The sequence below is a fragment of the Acipenser ruthenus genome, chromosome 3, assembly GCF_902713425.1.
Source record: "Acipenser ruthenus chromosome 3, fAciRut3.2 maternal haplotype, whole genome shotgun sequence".
NCBI classification, from domain to species: domain Eukaryota; kingdom Metazoa; phylum Chordata; class Actinopteri; order Acipenseriformes; family Acipenseridae; genus Acipenser; species Acipenser ruthenus.
The window spans coordinates 14,070,658-14,098,641 of NC_081191.1; the positions used below are offsets into that span (position 1 = coordinate 14,070,658).

At 34.7% G+C, this 27,984-nt stretch overlaps 1 protein-coding gene and 1 long non-coding RNA gene across 2 annotated transcripts; one reads left to right on the forward strand and one right to left on the reverse strand.

Annotated features, from left to right (window-relative positions):
- Positions 1–2,648: 2,648 nt before the first annotated feature.
- On the forward strand, positions 2,649–5,991 carry LOC131710325 (uncharacterized). Its single transcript, XR_009312202.1, has 3 exons — positions 2,649–2,764; positions 4,076–4,489; positions 5,448–5,991. It is a non-coding gene; the product is annotated as an uncharacterized LOC131710325 (long non-coding RNA).
- A 620-nt stretch (positions 5,992–6,611) lies between these two features.
- Positions 6,612–27,979, reverse strand: LOC117394309 (cilia- and flagella-associated protein 69-like). The gene is made up of 23 exons (XM_059012584.1): positions 27,636–27,979; positions 27,147–27,209; positions 26,751–26,816; positions 25,724–25,833; positions 25,271–25,347; positions 25,082–25,180; positions 24,086–24,238; positions 23,667–23,844; positions 21,976–22,099; positions 21,220–21,268; positions 20,771–20,892; positions 19,545–19,761; positions 19,254–19,418; positions 18,843–18,958; positions 15,913–16,031; positions 15,318–15,399; positions 14,891–15,083; positions 12,864–13,001; positions 12,062–12,138; positions 11,533–11,730; positions 11,167–11,253; positions 8,853–8,954; positions 6,612–7,732 (listed from the first exon to the last, which is right to left on the reverse strand). The coding sequence occupies exons 1-23, from the start codon at positions 27,744–27,746 to the stop codon at positions 7,556–7,558; spliced, it is 2,823 nt and encodes a 940-aa protein (XP_058868567.1). The 5' UTR covers positions 27,747–27,979; the 3' UTR covers positions 6,612–7,555.
- Positions 27,980–27,984: the final 5 nt, after the last annotated feature.

Sequence of the window (27,984 nt, forward strand, 5' to 3'; positions counted from 1 at the left end):
GTCTGTGATTTTGGAGGAGAAGAAGGAGGCAGAGTCATCAGACGAGATAGAGGAGGGTGGAAGGGGGGGGGGTTAAGGAGGGAGGAGAAGGTAGAGAAAAGTTTACAGGGATTGTTAGTGGAAGACTGAATGATAGACTGGAAGTAGGAGCATTTGGCAGAGGTGAGTGTAGAAGAGAAGGAGTCCCTGGTGAAGACGAGGTCCAGTTAACAGCCCGCTGTGTGAGTGGGGGGACGGGGACGGGGAGAGACTGAAGGCGAAGGAGTGAAGAAGGGGAAGAAATCCAGCAGCATGGTTAAGGTTGGAGAGGTGGATATTGAAGTCACCTAATAGAACAACAGGGATGGAGGGAGAGGGGAGGGAGGAGAGGAGGAAGAGAACAATGAGGAGGTGACAAGGGGTGAGTTCAACAGTGTGAAGCTCAAAGGTGCTAACAGAGAAAGGAGAGAGCAGGGGCGACAGAAAATAGCAGGGAGGGAGAGAGCAGAAGTCCTGTTCCCCCACCCCGTCCTGAGTGGCGAGGAGAGTGGGAGAGGATGTAGAGAGAGGAAAGGGCAGCTGGAGTGGTAGTGTTATCAGGTGAGATCCAGGTTTCAGTGAGATAGAGGAAGTCAAGAGAGAGAGGTGAGAGGCAAATGCAGAGATAAAGTCAGCTTTGTTGGAAGCTGAGTGACAATTCCAAAGGGCACCAGAGAGAGCACGGGGGGGATCAGGTTAGAGGAGTTAAATTTGTAGCGGCAGGGAGAAGCCAGGAGCGGGAGGAGAGGGTAATGGGGATATTAAAGTTAGTCATGGTAGGGATCAGTAGAGGAGAGGGAGTATAAATGGCTATGGGAGAGGGTGGTGTCGAGAGGGAGGCAAAAACAGACAGATATGGGTTGAGAGAGATAAATAGCTAGAGAGTATATGTTTGGCATCTTCCTCAACAAAACCTTTTATAAGAGCCATCTTCCCACTGAAAACAGCTAGAAAGCAGTGATATGAGTAACTAGACAGGGTTTCTTGGCCATGTTCCTGTGACAGAGAAAGAATGAATCTTGGTTATAAATCTCCCTCCTGACCTGTGAGGGCGCTGTGTAAAGGGAATAGAGTGCCCCTGACTGGATGGTCTGACAATTCATTTCAGGGAAAGGTGGAAGTCAGCCATGTAGAAAGGGGGCGGTGCCACGGTATACCAAGTCATCGCCCCAGAAAGGAAGCAATGTGGCAACCGCGGATTGGAGGAGAAACGGTTGCACTCGTTAACCAAGGGGGCGTGACTGACGGTACAAAAGGGTACGTGGGGACGTGATCTTTTCCTTTGTTATAGAGCAGAGCCAACCGCTAAAGGAGAACTATAATTGTACCGTGAGTGTTTGTTTGTTCTGTCGTGTCTAATTATAAACTTGTTTGTTTATTAGACGGCTAACACATACTGGGAGCTGTCGCTTAAGGCCAGCACCAACCCCGACAACACTTCACAACTGTACACAAATATGTATTTCACCACTTGCACGTTAGCACTCACTCTGGACTTGTGATTGTGTGTGTGTCTTTGTGTGTATTTATACAGTGTTCATTATTTCGGGACTGTAACCTGTTGTTTGAAACAGTGCAGTACACACTGGGATTACTATTTGCGGTCGCCAGACTGGGATTACAAAAATAAACCACTGTTTGGATCGTGAACTTTGTTGACTGTCTTCTGTTTCATAATCACATCACCTCTACACCTGTGCACTGCAAAACACTTTCCTATAAAAACTTTTTAAATAGCTATCTTCCCACTGAAAATAGCTAGAAAGCAGTGATATGAGTAACTTGACAGTGTTTCTTGGCCGTCTTCTCTAATAAAACATCTATAATAGTCATCTTCACAGTAAAACAGATAGAAAACAGTGATTTGTGTAACTACACAGTGTTTGTCATATTACTGAAATATATTTTAATACCCATCATATCAGTAAGAATTGGCAGAAAATAGTCTTTTTGTGTTTTTTGCCATTTTCCCACTGCAGACTGTATTAATAACATTATTTCTCCTAAAAATGTAATTGCCTATTGCACAATTACAAATCGATTAAAAGAGGTTTCTACCAAAACACAGTAACATGGTAAATAAAGAGTAAACATTATTGTAGTGGCCTCTAGTGTCTGTCACAGTAATTGCAGGCATCATCCCAGTCATCCAATCATCCCGATCTCCCTTTTAGCACGACCCCCTTCTACCCACATTATAATCGATTTCTATTCACCCATTGTTGGCTACATACAGATACATTATTTTTATTTATGTATTTATTTATTTTTTACAAAAGCACAAAACACTTCAACCAATACTATGATCTTGCATCACTGACTTTGCCAAGTAATTGCATTTTAAGTAATATGGATTACATATGGCTTTTTAATATTTCTATTCAATCCTATTAGAATCATAGTAGCACATGAAATAGCGCTAGTTCAATAAAATAGCTGATTTATCAGATTTACACGCGTTTCAGTTTTATTATTATTTTTTTTTTTTTAAATTAACTACACTTTATTTCCACCGATTGTTGTTTATAAACCTGCACCCGTTGCTCATACGGTGACGGTGGGAGTGTGGGCGTGAGCCACTATAAAGCCACACGGTCAGTTAGAATGACACATATTTTGACTAGCAGGGTTTTACTGTACAAGTCCCGGAGGAGTAACTGGGGATTTTAAAGAAACAGACTTTCATGCAACGCTAGTTTCCTGCTGTTGGTGCTGTTTACCACACAGAGGAGACACGGACTCTACAGTAAGTAAAAAACTTTTTACTCGTGTTTCACCATAATTTGACAAGGTGCTTGACACAATTGTTGTGTTTTTATACTCAACGCACAAACATCATTTTTGTTTTACAGGTATACGTGATCCTTTTAATCAGTGCATCTTGTCAGGCTGGGTAGGGATATAGATTGAAATGCAGATTTTATTATACAGAATTTAAGTACGGAAATAAAAAATCTGTAAATGGCAAAAAAATGATTTACAGTGTGGAATTTACGTCAGATTGGGGGTTTAATGAAATAACCACTGACAATCAGCAAGCTTTTTGCACTTGCTTTTGTGTGATCAATTCACTCTTACATGTGACTATAAATAAGTAAAGTTAGGTGTCATTAAAAAAATAAAAGTGTTGACTGTCTCAAGGTACAGAATTACAAATATGAAAATCATTATTCCGCAAATTAATTTGCATGAAGTTTAAATAATGCGTAATGTATTAATCAAAACTTATCAAGGAAATTGATTCAATATTTATTTATTATATTCTTCTTTATGATCCTGGTATTTTTAAAATAAAGAGTTACTAAAGCTTTTTTTTGTTTTCTTGAACGTGTGTTTAAAAAAATATTCAGTCTGTATGCCTTCTCCTAGTTATATATATATATATATATATATATATATATATATATATATATATATATATATATATATATATAAATAAAATCATGTTTTTTGGATTGAAAAAAAGTGCTTTCTGTCATCTTTTTGTGAGCTTACTTAGTACCATCCTCCACTTAAATTGACTAAAGCCTTAAGGATAATCCTCTGATTCTTTTTATGTTAAGGAATCTGTTCTGCAGAGATTAGTCAGCCTGGAAGAATGAATTATGAATTGGTAAAATCTAATTTAAAAATAGTTAATTAATTAATTTGAAGGGAGAAATTAAAACGACACCTTGGGATTGATGGTAGGGGGTATGTGCTAATTTAATTTATAAATGTATACCTCCCTCTTGGAGGAAGTTGGAACAGATTCGTGTCATATTCATTCTATAAAAGGTCAAATGGTACACCCTAAACCCTCAAGTGTGTCTAAAGAGTAAATAATATATATAACACTGTGTTAATAATATTAACAGAAATCTACACTATGAAATTCTATGACATAATTCTAGTTGTATGGTAGGCGTATCCCCTTCAGTAGCACCACATATGAATCACGTTTATTGTGTAAAATCGCCCATGTTTCTTACTTAATTTGGCTAATTCACCCCCCAGAAATGAGATTTACTTGTATCCAGATAATCTATAACCTGTCTCCTGCTCTTTCTGTCTTCAGGGTTACCTGTCAACATGATGGAATCTCTGAGTTGCAGATGGTACCTTCAGCTTGTCTGCATGCTGATCTTTGCTGTGGCACGTGCCAAGCCAGGGTTTTTAAAAAGTAACCAAGTAGGAGGAAACAATGACCCAGGAAGCTTGGGTGAGATCGATCCACAGTGTTGGGATTCCTCATCTCTTGCTCTTGCTGAAGTGAAGAAACTCAGAGTAGCAGATTCTGTCAATGGTCTTTGGGACTTCATGATCTTCCTGAAGATGTCTGAGTATCCGAAGCATAATGCCCTCTTCAATGACCTGGCCCAGCTATTCTGGGATATCTATGTGGATTGTGTTCTATCACGGTCCCATGGAATTGGCAGGCGATACATTGTGTCAAAGAAATACACAAAATATACACAGAATTTTACATAAAGTATGTGTTTTGTTTTCTGTTTTCCCTTTCTTCAGTACATACCTAACTTGTTAGGGCCTCATTTTAAATGTAGACCAATAGTATGCACTGATTGTGTACGTCTGACTGTCTTTAACACTTTAAATGGTAAACATTTTTTTACCTGAGAATCCTAACCTCTAGAACTTTTGTATGGCATTTGGTTATAATCTGATAAACTGTTGATGTAATACTTCTTGAACTGTTCAATCTACTGTTGATAGATTAATGTAGTCTGCAATTATGAGGACCTCTGTATGTGGGTGCACTGGTTTTTATAATGAAATTCTTCTTCTCTTTAAGTTCCAACTTTCCTGACCAAAACAATATTGGCAGCTAATACTTTAAATTTAAAATCTGTATTAAAGAATTAAAGAATGCACAGTAAACATAATGTGGCCATGAACATCACAATAATAATAATAAAAAAAATGGTATATTGATTTACTACTTTATAAGGGCGTCTGCTAAGAAATAATATTTATCACTAATTACACGTTCTTTAAACAATCTGGGGTCTAACCAATTGTTCCAAACGATGAAAGATCAATATACCACTTTCAATTCAATCAAGAGGAGCATACCAGTAACTCTTACCATATCTCGTTCTGAAATACACTCAAAGAACACATATGTTTGAGGTTCGTACACTTTGCACACAGGGGCCCTATTTCAACCAAATTTAAATAGTGGCTCAATTTAATCTACAACTATTTAAATTAATATTGAATAGACTTACTGTTGTGTTAATTATCTTAAAGCAAACATGTTTAGTTAATCAACTATTCATGGTTTCAAAATCAAATTTACTTCAGCTAATTTAAGTATTATTTATGTAAGAGACTGAGATAAACCACTTGAAATACATATGTTATAAGCAATTGTTTAAAAGTAAACGTTACTGGACCTAACTGCCTTTTTTTTCCTTTTCTCTTTTCAGATTTGAAAGGTTTTACTGGGAAGCATATGGTCTGAATACTGAAAAAAACACATGAAATAAATATGAGTGAAAATATATTTTCTTTAAGGATGACTGTCTGCTTCATACATAGGGGACTGTAGACTAGACACCTTACCTTTTCATTAAAGTAGTCCTGAGTTGGTACTGCATACAATTAATATCAAGGGAACAGTGAATACCAGTATTAAGCGCATTAATTATTTTTAATTATCACATCAATAATACAAAAATGCAAACTTACTATGCCCTTTGTAAGTTCGGTTTTATTAAAAAAAAAAATATTTTGTATACTTCGAGGCAGACATCATTTCTCAGGAAACCTGCCAAAGTTGAAACTAGACTATTTCACCAGTATTATTTGCAGACAGACTCCCTTTTTGAGTTTAACTTTATACTGTAATTCGATCATTGTAATGCAGATCCAACATATTTTGTATAGATGTATTTCACAATTAAAAGTAAAAATGTATATTTTGTTAATGAGGTAAGCATTTTCATCTATCATTTTTTATGTTTACAAAGACAGTACCATGTAAACGCAGTGAGACTACATCACTACTTTTTATTTTATTAATAAAATTCATTTTTCTATGCAAGACAAAAGCTATTTAAAGTATCACACAAGTTAATAAGTGTATCTTCACATTTGCAGGATTATTAAAAAGATCTGACTAGAAGCTGGAACAATTAATGTACTCCTTTACGCATAAACAATGTGATATTACCCATTTTCTATCAGATTTAGTGTTCATTCATTTGTTGTGCACATTTAATCCTGTGCAAAAGATTACTGTGGTTTACCATGGTAAATGCAAAGCAAGGCATATTAAAAGCACGGTAACAAGGTATGCACAGTAAATAACAGAACTATGATAAACTAAGGTAAATACATTGTATAGGTATGGGGAAAATATGGTAAACTACAAAACAGTGGTTTATCATTGTAGTGGCTATCTTCAAACTGCATATTATACAATAGAAAGGCTAACACCAAACCATCCATAAAACATTGAACCTAGGTGTGGCGGAGTGTCCCGCCCCTATTTATTATTATTTGTATTATTGTTTGCGGCGCGGATAACAGAGCAGCGTCTTTTGTTATTGTTTTTATAATTTAAAACCCTGTGAGGATGCGTGGCTGATCACAATAACAAAAGACGCGGCGCTGTTATCCGCGCCGCAAACAATAATACAAATAATAATAAATAGGGGCGGGACACTCCGTCACACTAGAGTAGAAATGTTTAAAAGATAATACTAGCTAGATTATAAAGCAAATCTAATTATCAGTGAGGTACCATATAAAAAAACCTGCCAATGACCTGAAAGGATCCTTGAGAATGTGTAGCGTGCAACCCTACATTATTTAAAGTCATCAAGCAAGAATGATATCCCACTGCCACAGAATAAATGTGCACTCACAAACGGCTCCAAAGACTTCTGATAGAAAAAACCAGCTGTATTTATTAAATACACTTCATCACTGGGAAATGGGAATTAAATTGCATTAAGTTTGTCAGTTATTTTTGTTTACCTGAACTGCATCAACCACCAAATAACCATGGAGAGGTGTCTGATAGAATTCATGGTTACTGCTTTCAAAAAAAGGCTTTAAAAGAAAAATCCAGCTGAGGCTTATCCTGGTGGTACTTATTAATGTATTACCATATTCAAAGATTATTTAAAGCTTACTTTCCCCAAATGTTTATACAATGGGGGAAAAAAGCATATTTGTTATGTGGAAAACACAATTCATATTTTTACAACTATCATTTATGCCAGCTTATTTAACAGCTGTTCAACAAATGAAAAAAGATACATCCAGAATTGACGGATAAATAACCTTGGGATAATCACTCAGAAACAGAATCTACCCAGAGGCAAAAAGCTCACACGGTTTAATATTCACATAAAGTATAAGTGTTGAATCACAACACAGAGTAATTTCCTCATTATTAATTGAACTAACAATTAAATAATTGTATGACTAAACAAAGACTCATTATACACAAGTGTCAACTGAGACAACAAAATACAGTACTTAAAGATATACAATACTAAGAATTCTATGATTACCAATACATCATTTATTTGACAGATATCGAACCCATCTGGTATTGCTCCATCTCTTTTGCTGCCTTAGTTTTCTGCAGAGCCCCTCCTCTGATGGAGACTTGCTCCAGTGCAAGGTCTGTGTTTGCCAAAGGTCCTCCTGTTAGCTGGGCTGGCGTGCTGTCCACCGTCACCAGGCGGCCACAGAAATTCTAAAAGGCAAACCAATGAAATTCACTTACAGAACTGTTCTTGGTTTTAATTTTTTAACAATAAGCTATTGTTTGTTTCTCAAATATACTCTCAAACTAATTTCAGTGTGCAATGTTGGTTCCATGGAAAATGTTCCCAGTCCAGCGGTGGGCGCGGTACCTGATACAGCGGGTTATCGCTCAGGTGCTGCGGAAACACTTTTTTTTTTAATCATGTGTCAACTACATTTGTGAAAAATATCCTGAAGAACCAAAAGGTGACACGTTTTTCTTTAGAACTTTAGAATGAAACCTGGCTGTACACCAGATGGTGTTGTTTCACATTATGTTGCACTGTATCATGTTTTAAAAAGTAATTGAAGCTACATAAAGGTCTCCACACCAGACGCGATGCGACAAGCGAATGTGTTGTACCACACACCGCATCATGACAAACAAAATATGACATGTATTTTTGATACAAGACGTTCACACTGCCTGCAATGATGGGGCGACACTGAAGCGACACAGAAGCAATGCGAAAAAAATAGGATTGGTGTCTAAGTTTGCAATTGTGTCGCGTGGCAGCTAGGGAACTGACCAATGAGGAACAGTATTTAACCATAGATAATGCGTGTGTGCATGCTTACATATACATGTAACTCAGTTATTATTTGTAATATTATATTGAAAAACCCGAAACTAATTTGAATACATTTGAACTCATTTTGTCTCATACAGACACAGATCGCCACTGGTGTGAAAGGTATTGTGTGGAGACCTTAACTCTTTAATCTGAAAAAAGAAAAAAAAAATACATTGATGGTAGAAACAAATTGTGACAATTACATAAAACCTAAATGTAACATGAAAGCAACATAAGATTTAGTGTTACTTTGGCTAGAAAACTGAATTTATATTATCATGACCAAGATTTAGACACCTATTCTTTTACCTCTCAGGTTCGCTACCATAGGTATACTGTACATTTCCAATGCTATTGGGAGTTGAAAAGTATTGGCAATTCAGCAATATTCAGACTAATCAAAATGTATTCCTACTCATTTTCAAATGCCACTTTTCAGAAAAGAAGAAAAGATCATTTTATGCACAGGATTGAGGCACAATATGATTCACTTACTGTATGTAGACCTGTATCCTGAATCGGGTGAAAAACTGCATCTTGCTGTCTCATCTTGGGTTTGGATGACTCTATGGCTTTCATCTGAAGACTTTTAGCATCCTAAAATTCCACGAAAAATATATAAAATATATTTCATTTGTCCTACTGCCTTTATTTAAACCAGTGGTTTTCAACCTTTTCATCTCAAGTACCAGTGTTTCCAGCAGGGGCCACCAGGTGTACCAGTAATGCAATCTAAAGCCCGATTTGCACAGAACTAAAAATCTCCATATAAACAGACGGTTTCAGAATTTTTACCGACATCGGTGAAATTTAGTCCCTTGTGAACCGTCCATTTCTCTTTTATCTCAGGTTATTTTCTGTAATTGTTCTGTATATTTTAGTTTGTGATGTGTAGTACAAAATAAAACGAACAGTAATTCTAAGTGAAATTGTCTATGTATAGCGCAGCTAAGGCAAGCGTAGTTAGACTGTAAAAATGGGGAGCCAACTCCAGGACCGCGATATATCTGAAGCCGCAGTATAGCGAGGGGCGATATAACGAGGGGTGGGTGTATGTATCACATGCAATACATTGAGTCTTGTACATTTTTTTTACTTCTGGAATTTTGAGGTGGACTTCTCATTTTGTCTTGTTCGTTGTGATTTTTTTTTCTTTTTAGAGAAATGAATTGTCTGTTTCCAATTTTTCGGTGCTTATTTTTAGCTATTTTCGAGTTTTATGTAAATCGTTTTTTTCAGGGCTTTCGTTTTTGACATACTGTATGAAATTAGTGTTTTCGGTTACTTTCCAAAATGCTTGAGCGTTTTTTTTTTTGTGTGTGTGTGTCAAAATATGTATAGTAACTCGACAGTACTTGCACACTTAAGTTGTACCTGGTTTCCTTTGCTGTCTTCCACAACGAAATCCCTATGGTGACAGGCACATTTTTCTGGGGTTTTTTTCACCCTCCCGAGTCAGTGCAGGGGTGGTAGCGGTGAGCTGAGCATAATAAAATAATTGGCCATGCCAAACTGGGAGAAAATAATAAAAAATAATTGGCAACGACTACATTAAAAAAAAAAAAAAAGTGCTGTCACTCAGTAGTTGGGGAGGGTTTAAAGTATTCAGAACTAATCAATGATAGATACAAGTGAGAAAGGCGGGACATTGCCCAGTAGCACAGGGAAATGTATTTATTATTATTTTTGTAGTAGGTTTTATTTTTTTAAATGTGAAAAGGGTAAAGTCAACGTGAATAGATTAAAAATTTCCACAGTTTTTACGATGTTTTCCGGTGTTTATTGGCTGTTCACTGACTTAATTTTTTTTTTGTATCGGGGGTGTTTTGTCGGGTTTTATCGGGTAAAACAGAAAATCTGAAGCCCTAGGTATGATTTGCTTTTTTTGTCTGTACATCACCTAAGTTGAAGTGAGATTTAGGGCATGCTAACTGTCTTTAGATCAAGGGTACTCGACCTTTTTTGAATTACGCCCCACGTTACCAGTTAGAACAAAATAAAAACACACATACCTGGTATTTTTTTTAATGGATCACCCTATTAACATACTTTCTTGAACTTGCCAATCATTTTCCCAAAGAAAACATTACCGGAATCACTACAAACTTTTAAAAACACCTGCTTCTCTCTCTTTACTTTTGTTTTTAATAAATAATCTGCCATTAGCCAGTACATCACCATAGCTGACACACCGAGGACGAGGTTCGTCTGCACGGTCAACAAAGGTAAATCAAATTTCCAAGCAACTTTGTTCGTATTTGCATATTTGTTTAAAAAAAATTTAGAAGATGATGCACCTGCACAATTGCTCTTTTTTCACATAGCACAATCCGATCCATTTTATGTAGAAGAACTACTGGTATCATAGGTAAACTAAAAACATACATATATATATATATATATATATATATATATATATATATATATATTTTTTTTTTTTAATCAAAACTGTTTGCAAAATTCACATTTAGACTTGTGTACATTTTTATTTTTAAATGTGTAATTATTACTATAACTACTGTATTATTAGAACACTCACTGCGCCCCACTAGAAAGTGGCCACAACCTCCCAAAGTGGTGCGCCCCATTGGTTGGGAGCCACTGCTTTAGATCAATTATAGTCATAATAACTATAAAGACTTGAGAGTGAACATAACAATGTTAAATAATAGAAAACAATAGACTATACATGTATTCATAAAATACATAATAGCCCTAGTTTTTATTTCATATTAGCTTTATTAAAAATACCACTTTGGTTATAATTTATCCATGGGAACCATGTAGTGCTTCAACAATAAAATCTTACCTTCAATATTTCATAGTTTGATGTTCTTGCTACATACGCGTCCCATGATTTATTAGTCAGTTCGTACTGTTGGTGGTTCATCTGTATCTGTAGAAGAATAATAAAATATGAAAGTCATTTGTAGAAACCACTTATTTTATTCTCAAGAAGATACCCCTTTGATGGAGGTCTGTGCACCTTAGTGGAACAAAATGAACTTTTAATAAAATATACTTTTTCCTAGAATTATGAAGACCAGAACATTTTTACAACAATAATATTTAAATGTGGATAAGATAACTATAATTTTGCTGTAACCTAATAAACTAAATATTCAGAGCACACAGTTAAAGCAAGCTGAAATATTCCCTTGTGGTCTCTTATTACCTCTGTATATATTCTCTTTTCATCTTGGAGGTCCTGTTGCTGCTGGTTTTCTAGCATGTCAGCCTGCAGGGTAGCAACTTTCCTGCCCACGTCTTCTGCAGCCTTTGCAATGCTTTCCAATGCTTCCACATCAGGGGTGACAGGTCTAAGACCTTCTTCTTCAAGCTCTCTAGAAATCTCATTCCACACCTCTCCAAGCTGTCACAAAAATATATTTACTGTACTTAAAACACCACAGTATAATAATATTTGTCCCTTCCTGAATTTTCTCCAGAGGAAACTAATACATTTAAAATATATTAATGATTGAACAATACATTTTCACAACAATAATAATATTTTAAATAGATCTCAAGCATGTATACATATTGATCAGCATGGGACACGACTTTATTTGGTGTCTAAGAAGTAGATGTACAGTATACAGTGCATGCATGCAATAATTGAATTCAATTGATAATTATATTACATTATGCTGGTATACTTAATCATACTTTAACTTGACACAATGGCATAACATCTATATTACCTTAAAATCCAGATATCTGCTTATGATAGCAAGTGTGACATAATCTTCTGTTGTTAAACCAGCCAGGTCTTCAAACCCTGAAAACAATTTTAAAAGTCAATATTCAGACAAAAAATACAGTAGTTAATATGGCACAGTGTTATCCTTAGATAACCATAATGGATTTGTTCAGTTAAAACAAAAATAATGCATACTTTGTTTAAATCACACAATTATATGATTATTTAATTTCTTAATTCAATTGTAAAACTATAGCTTACTAAGGGACAGATTTGATCATCCTGCTGTATACCCGCTGGGGTAAGCTACAGCTGTATTTTTGTGTCCGTTCGTAAACCTGATCTGGTGCTCTCAGGGCACTGCAGAGTGCTCTAGATCATGGATTTCTGTTGGAGTTTACACATGGCTATTTGGCTCTTGAGATTAAACATGGAGAGGGCAAACAAGGGATGTAATACGAGTGCTAATATAATGACAGTAAGGTTGATACACGCACACATTCTGCTGAATTTGCAATTTGCAGTTTACCATTCTTTTCCCATGCTTATACTACATATTTACAATACGTTACACAATATTAATCAGTAATCTGACTATGCTTTATACACTTTTATCACGGCATACCACATTAAACTTTTATAATGGACAAAAGCATCTGTACAAGAAAACAGAACTAAGAAATCTAAGTATATGGAACTGTGAAAAATGGAATACCTGTCGATCATTCGTCCTTACTTAATTAAATTTGTTGATAATACTGAAATTGGAAATTGAGTGGTCATTCTTTATTTTAAACGCTTACCCAGTTTACAAAAAACAGAAAAAATCTTTGCCCTCATGTTTTCAGATACATCCATCACTGCTGCACTTGCACTGTTGGCTGGTAAAGACACCACTTTCTCCTCTTCTTGGTAAGAGCAGAGTAAAGGTTTCTTGGCATCTATTTTTTAATGGAACATGTTTAGAACAGATTACAAAGCTTGATAAAATCTACAACACATTGTAAAAGCATATGATCATTATTTTTACTCCTCCAAAAAATGGAAAATATAATTTCATCTGCATTCACACAAGACCATTTTTTTGCACCGTGGTCAGGTAAGACACCAACACTCCATATTGTCACAGGGTCTTATTATCTTATAAAACTCCTCTTTGAACTATTCAAAAACACAATGGCGACATCACTTACGCATTTGCGCTGCAAAACACTTAAAAACAACCTATCATTTGAAAGCTCTTATCATCTTGTGCTGGTAGCTTCCTGAAACTGCAGGCAAAATGCCTAAGCAACATGTTTTTGTCTACTGTACATCAAAGGGAAGTATAAACTGGGCAACTACTTATAGGAATAAACAGATACATTTAAGTCTGAAGATATCAAATTCATAATTTCACTGGTAACTAAGGCCTCTAAAAATAATTTCCTGTTAATCATAATTTAAAATGGGTATGTTAAGTAGATGCGTTTTGATACACGTATCTTGTGCAGAGGGGTTTTCTAATGGGTGGTATTTAAAAAAAAAAATTAAATTACCTCTTATCACATATTGAGGTACCTTATTAAACCATACACTGTTTCCTTAAAACAACCCCTCATTTTTGATCAAAAAAGAATCAAAGACATATACTCAACATGATCACAATTATAAAAAGAAAAATATAATTAAGTGTTTTCAAGTATTTTTTTGCCTGTTTTCAGGGAAATGGGTCTGTGACGGATAGTTGCATGAATTTCCATTGTTTATATACAAGTTAGGCTGGGCTTGATTTGCTATGTGTTCTTAGTAAAGGTACTATGTTCTTAAGATATTATTGTCCTATAGTTAAAGTTACTGATACAGATATTGCAACAGATTACGTGGGTATGGGAGGAAATACATATACATTTGAGGACATCTTTGTCTAGCTCTTCTGGCACCATTTGGGGGCAATCGGAAGAAGCCACCAGCACTTAGGAATAGGTTTATTTTATATGGAAGAAGAGAGGGATTACACATTTGGGGATTTGTACTCAGAGCAAACATCAATCTAATTATTATAATCTTAATTTATAAAGAATAAACTGTCTGTCTGTCTGTCTGTCTGTTCCTCCATGCATTCGGACCCTGCAGGAGCCAGTGCAACCAAACTTTGCATGGCCTCCTCTTTCATCCAGGGGAAGGTCGAGGGCTATGTTTGGATCCAAAATTTTGACTCCTGGGATACTTTATTTAGTAACCTAATTGCTGGATCACTACAGTAGCCATGTATCTCAAATTAAAGAAACCCACAAAACCAAAAAATAAATACAAAGAACAAAACTTTAAAAACATTTTAAAATGGCAAAAACCAAAAGAAAATAAAGTTAAAAAAAGGGAAAGGGGTCCAAGCGCATTGTGCGACACCCAAGATCGGTAAGCTATAGGAAACCATAAGGCTACCGTTCCCCAATTTGTCATGCATGAAAATTTAAATATTGAATTTCCCCGGGCAATGCCGGGTACTTCAGCTAGTATTTATATATTTTCTGTTATCTGTGACGAATTTGTGTACTTCTGTTTTATTTGTAATATGTGGAAAGTAATAAAAAATAATTGACAAAAAATATATATTATGGTCCATATTCATGACACTTTATGATAGTATGGAGACTAATTTATTTATCTTAACCGTGGCTGGTGTTGTCCCAAGGATGATTTATCATATCACTAAATACAATAACCATATACTTTCTAATTGTATTATACTGTCATTTTAAATCTACACAACCTTTTGGGTGTAAACAACTATACAGGAACACTCTATTTTTAGTTGTAGATAGTACAGTACCCAATGTAGTTTACTTGCCTACAATTCTCCCATGCTCATCTCGTCTGACTCCCAGCTCATTCTCCTCTTCCCTCCAGAGACGCACCAGGAGGACAGCTGCTGTCATGTCCTTCTTCCCCCTCCATGCGTTGATGTGTGAAATAATCTTGGGATTATCACAAAACTCAAGCAATGTCCCAAGAATCACGTTGTGCATGGTTTTCGGACATGACTTCATTGAGTGAAAATGCAGTAGTAAATAAATTCAAGGAAATAAGTAAATATAAGTTTAAAATCAAATGGATGAGCAGTTCTTGAGATGTAGAACTCCACTACCCATCCCACCCCACATAAAGGATAATATAATTATAAGAGTGGATACACAAAGCCTATAATTTATACTTTTCACCTATATTTTACAATAATTTCACCAACTGTACAAACTAAATAGAAAAAAAATACTTACAGCAAGTAAATCCAGGAGAAGAAAAATGCCCCCTTTTTCCAAAAAAAAGTCTTCAGTGGTATAACACCCAACAATACAGGACCTATAAATTGCCAAATGCATTTGTTTTGGTTAGTCCTGACATTGTTGCCACAGCCTTTTTACTACAAATAATTACTATTATTTGTGAGAAATTCTAAGGCAACACATAAAGTAGTGGCAGAATTATAATGATAGTTTAGACAATTTAGCTTTTTTCTTTAATGGATCACTATAGGTAAAATGTAACCACTGTATTTAGTTACAGTTAATGATAGTCACTATTCACTGTAACATGAGCATCCAGTATACAAAGTTGACATGCTAGTAAAAAAATGTAGCATTATACATACATGTATGTTTTTGTGTTTTCCATATCTAGCATGTATTATACACATCACCTGTGAAAAACTATCAAATACCACTGATATGGAAAGACCAACAAATCATGGATGGATATGAACATAAAAAGAGTACACTGTATTTCTAATCCTAAACAAGAATGTGTTATTCCAAGTTCATGCTGCACAGTGTGATACATCATCCAGTATCAGAGTTCTTAACACAAGAAACTTACCAGATGCTATCCACTGTTGAAAGAATGAGCCTGTTGTGGCCAAGGCCGCTGTAGAACTTTGCTGGGTCCATCTTTAAAAGTGTAATTATTATTTCTACTCCACCAGAACCAAACAGTTCCTTAAATAAAAACAAAATGTGAATCATTCATGGGAGACCTCAATTTAGTTTGTTCTTACCTACTGTTTGTGTTAAAAGATGTATCCTCTAATAAAAAAAATTAATGAAAATAACTGAACTGACCACTGTATGCTTATTCAAAGGCTTGTGATAAACCCCTACAGTCTTTGTCCCATACTTTGTTAACATACCTGTATATGAAAGTGAACTAATCTGAAACGTTGATGAGATATGCTGCTCAAAGGGAATATATTGTACACCCAGGTTAATATAATCACACAGAAAGATTATGTTATATGTAAAACAACATCTCTTTTACTACACATATACAGTGCCTATAGTAAGTATTCACCCCCCTTGGACGTTTTCACAGTTTGTTGTGTTACAACCTGAAATCTTGATGCATTTAAACTGGACTTTTTTTCCCTTTGATTTACACAACCTACTCAACACTTTGAAGGGGCAAGATAATTTTTATTGTGAAACAACAGTTAATGAAATTTTTTTTAAAAATGAAATGTCTTGGTTAGATAAGTATTCACACCCCTGAGTCAATACTTGGTAGAACCACCTTTGGCAGCAATTACAGCTGTGAGTCTTTTGGGGTAAGTCTCAACCAGGTTTGCACATCTGGATTGTGCAATATTCGCCCATTCTTCTTGGCAAAATTGTTCAAGCTCTGTCAAGTTGGATGGGGATCGTTAGTGGACAGCAGTCTTCAAATTTTGCCACAGATTCTCAATCGGATTCAAGTCCGGGCTTTGGCTGGGCCACTCTAGGACATTCACTTTCTTGTTTTTAAGCCACTCCAGTGTCGCTTTGGCTGTGTGCTTGGGGTCATTGTCCTGCTGAAAGGTGAATCTCCGTCCCAGTCTTAGGTCTTTTGCAGACTGAAGCAGGTTTTCCTCAAGGATTTGCCTGTATTTAGCTCCATCGATTTTGCCCTCTACCCTGACAAGCTTTCCAGTCCCTGCCGATGAAAAGCATCCCCATAGGATGATGCTGCCACCACCATGCTTAACAGTAGGGATGGTGTTACCTGGATGATGTGCTGTGTTGGGTTTGCGCCAGACATAACGCTTTGCATTTAGGCCAAATAATTACATTTTTGTTTCATTTGACTACAGAATCTTTTGCCACATCTTATCAGCGTCTCCCACATGCCTTTTTGCAAATTCCAAGCGAAAATGGCTTTCTTCTTGCCACTCTTCCATACAGGCCAGATTTGTGGAGTACCTGAGCTATTGTTAACACATGGACAGTTTCTTCCATCTCAGCCATGGAACGCTGTAGGTCTTTCAGAGTTGTCATTGGCCTCTTGCTGGCTTCTCTGACCAATGCCCTTCTTACCCAGCTGCGCAGTTTGGGAGGACGGCCTGCTCTAAGCAGATTCTGTGTGGTGCTTACATTTCTTAATGATCGACTTGACTGTGCTCCAAGGGATATTCAATGCCAATGATCTGTGCCTTTCCACAACTTTACCCCAGAGTTGTTTTTAAAGCTTCTTGGTCTTTATGGTAGTATCCTTGCTTTGAATGCACTACCCAACTGTGAGAACTTACAGAGACAGGTGTATTTAATCTGAAATCATGTAAACCACTTTTATTGCACACAGATGGATTCCTTTTTGCATGGCTGGCCTAAGGGCTAAGCATATAATTAACCATATCTGTATTACTATATTGAAGTACTAATGCTATTAAACCTGTTAAGGCACTGGATCACCCAGATTGCTTATTACTTGGGATTTACGGTAGTCTGCGCAACCAACCTATCCAATTTTTAAAGCATTTAATAAACCGAAAGGGCTTTACTACTGCTCTGATTCGTTAAAACTTCAAATTAAATGAGTCTGTGTGTTTTTCTTGATTATTAAAAAGTTGTCCTGACATATAGCCACTTACAGGAGTTTTGAGCATCTCTTTCCTCCTTAAATGTCTCCCCTGGGTTTAAGAGTGTGCTCAGAGTATATATATATATATATTTATATATATATATATATATATATATATATATAAATAAAAAGAGTATGTGTGAATTCTGACAACTCTGTGTATCATCATTAACATTAGCTCAGTCAGATTTGTGTTATGTTTAATTAATTTGTGCTTCTCTTTGTAAACTGAATGTTCTTGAAACATTGTTTGGGCTACAGGCTATTATGAACTGTTTAATTGAAAGCTGTGGAAAGAAAATAACTATTGTTCAGAACCGTACACAACATTTTAAATATAACAGTAAATATGTAATGTGTGTGTGTTTTTGTTTTAATATTAAATTAAATATATGTATTATTGAATACATAATAATATTATCTACTATGTACCAGTGTAAGGCAAATTGCAAATAACCCACTTTGGGTGTACAATAGGCAGCCAATCAAATTGTACCATCTGTACAATCCATGTAAAAAAAACAACACATTTAAAAAACATTTTGTTTCTTAATTTTGACTTGGGGAGCTTAACTAATGCTACAGTTGGTTACCAAGTGCCTTCTACACATGTGCTCAGGAGGCAATGCTTCTACAAAAACAGTACTGCCAGTGTTTTTACTAAAAACAATGACATCTGTGTAGTCCTTAATAAACAGTTTCTACTTACAGTGCAACATTTTAGTTATTTCAGCTTAGCTAAAATAATAATAATAATAATAATAATAATAATAATAATAATAATAATAATAATAATAATAATCTGGTTTCTATAATCTATAACTGATATTTTTTTTAAATGTAAATTGCTGTATACAGTATTTCATGACTTGATGACCTTCTACTCTGAAACATTTGAAAATAACATCTGAACCCACCTTTCTATGAAGATCATTTTCACAAAGTGTAGACGCAATCAGTAAAATGTCAGTCTTAATTTCTAGTGAAATGGTATCTTCCTCTTGAGAGTCCCCTACTGTTTTCTTTAGGATTCCTAGTAAAACAAATGTATACAACTGAATATTATTTATGTATTTTAGTCTCAGGCAAAAAATGTTCTGAGTAGAGTGGTCATTATTCAAAGGTAGATGTCCTCTAAGCTACACAGCTTCACAATCCTGACACTCTACCTATAGCTGTATCTTTGTTTTAAATAATTATTATTGCCAATGATTTCTTTCATAAAAAGAAAATTTTGAGATTTATAAAAAAAATAAACTACTAATAATGCTCTTTCTATAACAATATTACAAGCATAAAATAACAATGTATACAGTTATGTTTTTTACCCAGCAACTGGTCCAATGCTCCTTGATCACATAGATCGTGGTTTACTGTCTCATCACTCAGAGACACCACAGACCTCAGGAGTCTAAGACAATAGCGCATCTGTGATTTCTTGTTCCCCCGGCCACCAGTACCATGAAAGCTGTTGCCCTGACCAAAGAAGGCATCTGTTTGACATAAATGTTTTAAAATGTATTATTTTTAATCTTTTCAAGCCAGAGTTTGCGTTTGTTTTCAGTACAATTAATTGTTAATGGTGATTACTTAATAAGTAAGTGTAAAACATTTTTTACCTTGACTTACACACCATTCAAGTAACAGAAGCAGACGAGTATTTCCTTGGCAGGTCATATAGTCATCAATCAGCAAAGGAGCAACTGTGGCCAGTGTAGCCAATGCATGAAGCTGCAGTTCCTCATACTGGGCGGCAGACCAGTCTCGGGGTCCAGGCTTATCATTTGGTTTAACATAATGAAACAGTGACAAAAGGACTTTACCCTCAGTGAACAACTGCAAAAAAAAAAAAATAATCACATAGAATTATAGTAGTGGGGAGAGAAAGTTTAAATAAAAATGCACATCAACAGTAAAGGTTAAATGTTCACAATCTTTCAAATCAAGAACAGTTTTAGAAGCAGTATCACTTTAACCTCTCGTCTAAAACTGTTATATGTAAATATGAATATAGTTTTAGGTCTATCATTTATTTTAGTTTGCAACATGGCTGCCTCATAAACACAAAACGTGGCAAGCACCTAGTCAGTTCTAAATCCATGTTTATTACGGTAGGAGCAACCTTCTTAGTTTTTTTTTGTGTGTCTTGTCCACAGGAGGCTATTTCTTCAAGACATTTATAAATTAAAATGTTCTGGTGGAAGTCATGCACAGCACTTGGTGGGAGCCAATGCAGGAAAGAGAGCAATACAACAAACTCAAGTTAAATAAAATATGTGCACCACCAACAATGTCCCTGATTAAGAGAATTATAGTTCTTTAAGCGATAACTTTAAGGCTGGTTGAGTGTGCTAGGAAATGATTCGACACCCAAGTGGATAAACGTCAAGACCTCATTGATTGCTGTTTATATAGTACTAGAGACAATTTTACCGATTTACACACAACCAGCTCTAAAGTTATAGCAATTATGCGAAAAGTGCTTGTAAAATACCTTTAAAAAAAACTACTTTGTTGATGTAATTTGCATCAGCACCATTCCACAGTATAATCTGCTGGACATAAAAAGCTTTGGGTTTAAAGTTTTAAAAAAGGGACTGGTGACCAGTGAAGTCAAACTGAAACTGAAAGTGTATTTCAACATAATATTGCAGCATACTGTATGATTCTGTTGTACGTATCAACTTGAAAACCCTATAAAAGTGGGGCCAGTTCCACTGTGGTATAATCCTGAATATAAGGATGAAAAAAACATATAAAAAGCATTATTAGCCATTAGTACAGATTATCCTGTCTGTACAGTAATAAAGACAAGAACTGTATAATAATTTCTGTCACCACTTACCTGTATAGCAGACAGATCCTTGGACATGACAACAAGTAGGTTAAACAGCAGCTTCTTCATCTCAAAGTCTTCATTTTTAAAGGAAAGTTTCAGACTGCGGACCAGTGGGTTGTGGCTTTTAACTAGGATAAAACATGCAGTAATTGATTAAAAATAAATTATGGTTTGTAATTAATATGGTTGTGCTACAGCTTACTGAAATATGAAAACACTCCAGAGTATCCTGTTATCAGTACTCACTCATACGCAACATGAAATAATCTATCACTATTACTAAGCAGAAAAGTCAGTGATTCACATTCAGAATAATCATTATAGTTACATATTATACATACATACATATGTATATATATATATATATATATATATATATATATATATATATATATATATATATATATATATATATATATATATATATATATATTTATTTATATATAAAAATTTACCTTCAGGGAATGTTGCAAACAAGATGAGCTGTTTAGCAAACCCACTTTCCTGGCACCAAAAAAAAATTTAAAAAAAAATCTGTGTCATTAGAGAAGAAATTAGCAACACAATGCAATACAAATTGCCAGCTCATTTGTATACTGTAAATGTATGAATCATTAAATATGTTTTCCATCAAATGCATTGAATTTTAATCTTTTTAAATTACACCAGAACAGAAAGACGAATGCTACAGAACACCCTACAGTGTTAACCAGGAACACATTACTTTACCCTTGCTGTATTTATTGTTCAACAAAATCCTAATGTTTTTTTTTTAAATATATTTTATTCACACATGTTGGGTGCTAAATAGAATGCAGCAATTAATTAAGTATTGATCGCCATGGCTTTTAGTTAGATACACAATACAATGTGCTTTCCTTGCCCATCGGCTAGTATATAGATCATGTTCCCTCCTGCAACAAGGCTCATTTCTTGTTCCCACAATACGCCAGCATTGTTGCAGGACGTAGAATTATTTGGGCACACTGAAATGTTCTTTCTCCTGGTGAATGTTTGTGACTTAAAGTTCAGAAATGTATTCGTTGTGTGATTTATGACCCATGTACGAATGAAAATATAAAACCAAATCGGGATTGTTTAAACATATATTGCTATGAAGAACAGAGGATACAGCAGAGGTAAAATAATATGATTCTTGTAAACACTGCAGTGTGTTCTTTAACACAACATACATTTCTCAATTAACTTACAATCATTGGTGCTTTGGGGTTTTCAGTAATTACTGTTGCGATCACAAGCAGGTCATTTCTAAGTTGTAGGTCATAATGCCGGAAGCCATTTAAAAGCTGGTTGAGAAATACTTCTTTCAAAGCACTAAAAAAAAAGAGACAAAAATGTAATTTGTCAGATTTCAAAGTCAGTCCCCATGACCTAAATAAAATGCATACATAATATAATATAATTTAGTAAAACCAAAGAGGTAATTCCGAAGATATAGTTTTCAAGTACCAAACAAGTATCAGTACTATAAAAATGCAAGCTTTACAACAACAACAACAACAACAACAACAACAACAACATTTCACTTATATAGCGCCCTTCACAACAAGTATCCCAGGCCGCTTCACAGAGGGGGAAAAAAAAAAAGACAGTTATACAAAAGCCAAATCAAATAAGTACGTCTTAGACGAGTTTTAAAAATCACTAAAGTGTCTGAATTTCTTACAATATTTGGGAGAGAATTCTAGAGTTTGGGAGCATAGACACTGAAAGCCCTATCCCCTTGAGTGCGCTGCCTAGATTTCAGAACAACCAACAAACCAGCCTCTGAAGAACGTAAATTTCGGGAGGGGGGCGTAGGAGACAGCGTATGCAGGTGCCATGTCATGTAAGGCTTTCTGTTAAAAGAGCAATTTTAAAATCTATTTTAAACTTTATAGGCAGCCAATGGAGTTTAGAGAGAACGGGTGTCATGTGGTCGTGGGATTTTGATCTAGTTAGAACATGAGCAGCAGCATTTTGAACATATTGGAGCCTTCTTAGAGTACTATTTGGAAGGCCGCACAACAATGTGTTACAGTAATCTAATCTAGATGTAATAAATGCAGGAACTAGCCTTTCGGCATCAACTAGTGGCAAAAAAGGACGTATACGAGCGATATTACGAAGGTAGAAAAAAGCAGTCTTAGTAACACTGAGCATAGAGAAGGGTCCAAAACAACACCCAAATTTCTAACAGTAAAACTAGCTTTAATAGTAATTCCATCTAAAAACAGTGTGGGGACTTTACTCAATTGTTTATTCTCAGTACGTGGTATAACTAACATTGCAACATTCATAGTGCTAAGGTATGCCTATACAACATTCATCAACATTAAAAGAATGGTTCTCAAGTATGGCAATGTAGAAAAAATAAAAACATTGTTGTAAAATAAGTCATCAAAATAGTCAAGGATATCAGATTGGTATCATTACACTATATCCATCAAAAACAGCTCAAACATCATAATCCATTTCTTTCTTTCTTTAAAGTCAAATAAGCCAAGGACTTTAGCATACCGCACCTCCCAGCTTTAATTGTAGTGTGACATTTATATCCCTAGCAAGTTAATGGTACCCTCTAGTGGTTAAAAAAATAAACTCAGATTTAGGTTTATCTTAAATTTGAATATTATCTTCTAGATTAAGTTTTACCAGCTCCAGCCTGGTTTGTACCTGACTGGTCCCTTCAGGGATGTCTGGTAGCCATTCTTTCAGAAATGTGTTTTTAACCAATCACCAGAATCTTTCCTGTTGTTCTGTATTGGTAGTAAATAACAATATTTGAGGTATCACTGCACTAGAATTGTTTGTTCAGTGAAGACTTGCAGGAATATGAAAAGAATATTTGTTCTAGACACTGTAAATAAAATTCAATGAAGTTACTTTAAAAAATACATACTTAATACAGTCAAGATTGCAAAGCTGGGAAGTTACTTCTTCTTTGCAACCTTTTTCCAGTAAGTTCCACAATATTTCAGAAGAAAGAAACAAAAGTTCTCCTGAAGGATCACGATCATTCAGTCGAGAACAAAGTTTGCTTGCAACTTCTGCTTTCAGCATTAGGCTACAGTTGATCTCTGAAAAACAAAAACAAAAATCTGAGACTTCAAAAAACAATATTCTAAATTCCTATAGGACAAAAACAAAAAATATCTAAAATACCAGTACACAATTCTCTATGAAAAGTACTGTACATACAGATCATTACATGTCAGTGTTTGTCAGAATCAAAACTGGACCACATGTGAAAACCTAACTAGGTTAGAAATAATAAGAGAATAATTAATTTGAAAACAGACTATGATAAGGATTACCAACCAGAAGAGCCAGAAAGCATCTGCAATGCCTGAAGTACTCTGAGTTTCACCTCAAACTGATTTTCCAGTAAGGCCAGAGACAACACCAGGGTCTCTGCCAAACCGCTCTGCTCAGCCATTTGTACCTTATAACTTGGGTTGGTAGGAAGGAAACCTTCAAAAATAAACACAAGAAAATTGACAACATATTGTACACAAATAAGCTTAAAATATAGGTTTTTGTTTTTTGATTTTCAACCTAACATAACATTGTAAAGAAAGCAACAAAAAATACAAAAGTTGAAACAGTGGACAGGAAAAAAGAAAAGTATGTGCTGTAACATATGTAGTGAGACATATATTATAAATCAAATTACTTAAATCACAATGAGTCACACATGAGCAGCACTAAAGACATGTTTCTATTTACAGCAGGTGGTTTATTTGCTTAAGTTTTGTATCTATCCTACCCTGTATTAACACTATTAATTTATACAGCATAGGTGACACTTTACAGTAGGAATGTTAGCTAAGCAGAAATTTCCATCATGCAATTATGAAATGACGAAGAAAACATCAAAATAATGTATTAATATAATGTAACTAGAGAAACAAAAGTATAGTGAACATTGTTTGTGGTACTGATTTTACTGCTGTCATGTTTTATGTACTTTTTTGTAATATATGACTGTTATAACTGCTGCCTGTTCTTGACACCTGTGCAATAAGATTCTTCCTGGTTAAGTAATTAATTTAAAAAACAAATCCAAAGGATTGAGTGTCTAACATTGTCAAGAAATCTTGCTTTTAACACTGGTAAGAGTTGAAGATGTCCTCTATCCATGATATTTATGGAAGGGTGTATTTATTTTCTATTGTTTATACAGGATAGTCACAGGTATACCAACTCAACATCAAGTACCTGTTGATCATATGAAGACAATTGCCATAGGTCTAAAATATACTCTTGATTATCAACTCAATAAGCAAAGATGTCATGCAGGTTGGTGTTATTTACCTTCAACATGCTGTTTTGAAATCTTTGGCTTATAAAAACTAATAATGGAATCACAGATCTGGATTCTCACTTGGTTACTTGGCACTCTCATCAAGAAACCTGCAAAAGACCAACATTTTATTATTTACCTGTTTTGTTTTTCTTTGCTTACCCCAAATGTTTACTTTTTCATAATGATTTAAATCATACCCATTTGTGAAATTGATTCTGTCACAATTTGGACAAAGGTGGTCTCCTCTGAAGACCTTTCCTTTAGAAATGGTAACCTGATAAAATATTGTAAGTTGTTAAAGGTTCACATACGTATACATATTATTAAAGATATAAGCAAAATTGTGCACCTAAAAGCATGGTTATTTTGTAATAATTATTACTGAACGTATGGGTTGTGGGTATATATATATGAATGTTAAAGTGACATATTTGAGAATATGTTTGTCTATAAGATTGCATGTAGAGTATTTAAAAATGTAATCAAAATATTTATATATGTATAAAAAAAAAACATTATTATATTTAAGCACTTCAACACCAGCCAACATTTATGTCCCTTGGATTTTTTTTACAATTACTTTTGCATGCTGCCAGTGCCCCAGGTGGACAATTTGAAGATTGATGTAAGGAACTGGCATAGCTACTTACCCACACAATTTAAGTAATTCACAAAGAGGGAAAATGTAGTCAGGGTGCTCCTTAACTTTTTCTGCACAGAGATTCAGAATTTTAAAGAATTCTACCAAATCTTTAAGAGGCTTTAAAAATATGTTAAGGGAAATAATACTTAAGTTGAACAGCTGTATGATTAAATACATATCCAAAATATAACATCTTTAAAAAGTTTATTTACCAAAAACCATAATTATAGTTTATTGCTAACACACTTACCTTACATCAAACCATTTCTTACCTGTTTGTTTGAACTAAATAACCCTAAAGATGACCCCATTTTAAATTATTTTTAGTTCCTACAAACAAACATACTTGCAATTATGAAGAAAGAGCACTAAAAATGTAAACATAAAGGATCCATATGTTATTTTTCATATAACACTTAATTGGAACAAAATCATTGGAAACTAAAATTATTTTGAAACTAATACTCTTTATTTCTTATAAGACAGTATTCTCATTGACATTCTGTATAGAAACATATAATGTCAACCAGGTTATTCAAAAATGAGAAGCACTTTATCACTGCTGCATCCCATCTGAATCAACATAACTCTGAATGAAGCAAACAAAAGATCTTCATCAAATTCACTCGTGGCTTTATATATATATATATATATATATATATATATATATATATATATATATATATATATATATATATATATATATTCCCCAGTCATATGATTTGTCACTTCATAATTATAAAGGTGGTGGATAATTTTCCATTGTTTTCTTCCATCTATTTTATGTTGTCAAAAACACAGAACCAGATGGCTTCTGACATTTTGCTAAAGTTTAAATCAGGTACTTATATGTTTTATTATTAGTTAGTAGTAGTAGTCGTAGTAGGAGTAGGAGTAGTAGTAGTAGGGATAACATAACCATACTGTACGTCTAAATTAAATGAGGCCACAAAATCTAAATCTCTTCATTAAAAACACAACTTAGAAAGGTGGTAAAGCTGCTCTCATATCTAAATATTTTCTTTAAAGGATACAATGCCATTTTGATATGTTTTTACTACTTTCTTGAGCACAATAAGATGTCTTTCCTTCAAATTGCACTAAAAAAAAGCAATTTAATACAATGTAAACTGTCTGTGTACAAAATGATTATTATTATTATTTATTTCTTAGCAGACGCCCTTATCCAGGGCGACTTACAATTGTTACAAGATATCACATTATTTTAACATACAATTAGACATTTATACAGTTGGATTTTAACTGGAGCAATCTAGGTAAAGTATTTTGCTCAAGGGTACAGCAGCAGTGTCCTCCATCTGGGATTGAACCCACAACCCTCCAGTCAAGAGTTTAGAGCCCTAACCACTAATCCACACTGCCATATTTTCCTTTTAAATTGTATACCACATATGCACATTTATACTCACAGAGTAAGGATCTTCTATTAGCCTTGTCACATGGCTGAGCTCCAAAGCTTTAAGGGGAACCCCCTGTTTTACAATGAAAGTACAATCAGTTTTGAATCACATACCCAGATTTTGTTTTTGTCATGACAGGCTTTCATGGAGTATTGCAGTACTTTGAGCACGTTTTCATGTGCAAAAAGACTGGGAGGAAAAAAAATCAAAAATGTTCAAGTAAATTTGTCTGAAATAATCAACACAGTAATAGACTACTTGGAAATATGAACCATTTGTTACCTATGGGAAAATGTAACCGTACCTAAAAATAACAGGATGCAAAATAAACACATTATTTATAAAATTCACACTATTTTTATATTGAGATGCTGTATCTAGGTGATAGTATTCACAAACTATTCATAACAGCTACAAAAACAAAGGCAATATAATAATAATAATAATAATAATAATAATAATAATAATAATAATAATAATAATAATAATAACACTTACTTCACGTATTCCTAAATCACTGTCTGTAATGATGTGTTTTACGACTGGAGCAACTTGCTTCCTACTTTCCACTTTAGTCCCAACGGTGAAGGAGGCACTAGCGTTTAACATGGTCTCACCAGCGAACACCACTCAAACGCAAAGTAAACTGGTCTATTTTAATCTCGAAGCAAAAACTTTTGTCAGTGGAACAGATACAATCACTTAGACATACATCTCTCCTTATGTTAGGCAGACGTTAAAATCCGGTGGTTAAAATCTGCAGTATTTGCTAATTGAGAGCGTTTTGCTTTTCCTGTCTTCGTTACCAACACAAGCGGCGTCGCGTTGCTATGGAGAGAAGGCTCCT

What these genes read in the sequence shown, in the direction of transcription:
- LOC117394309 (XM_059012584.1), bottom strand. Translation starts at nt 27,746, where the DNA reads ATGTTAAACGCTAGTGCCTCCTTCACCGTTGGGACTAAAGTGGAAAGT. An exon ending in AAACATATCAAAATGGCATT is followed by an intron (nt 25,834 to 26,750) that starts GTATCCTTTAAA and finishes ATATTTTTAAAG; the next exon opens with CCTCTTAAAGATTTGGTAGA. An exon ending in TGAGCATGGGAGAATTGTAG is followed by an intron (nt 13,002 to 14,890) that starts GCAAGTAAACTA and finishes ATTAAAAAATAG; the next exon opens with ATGCCAAGAAACCTTTACTC.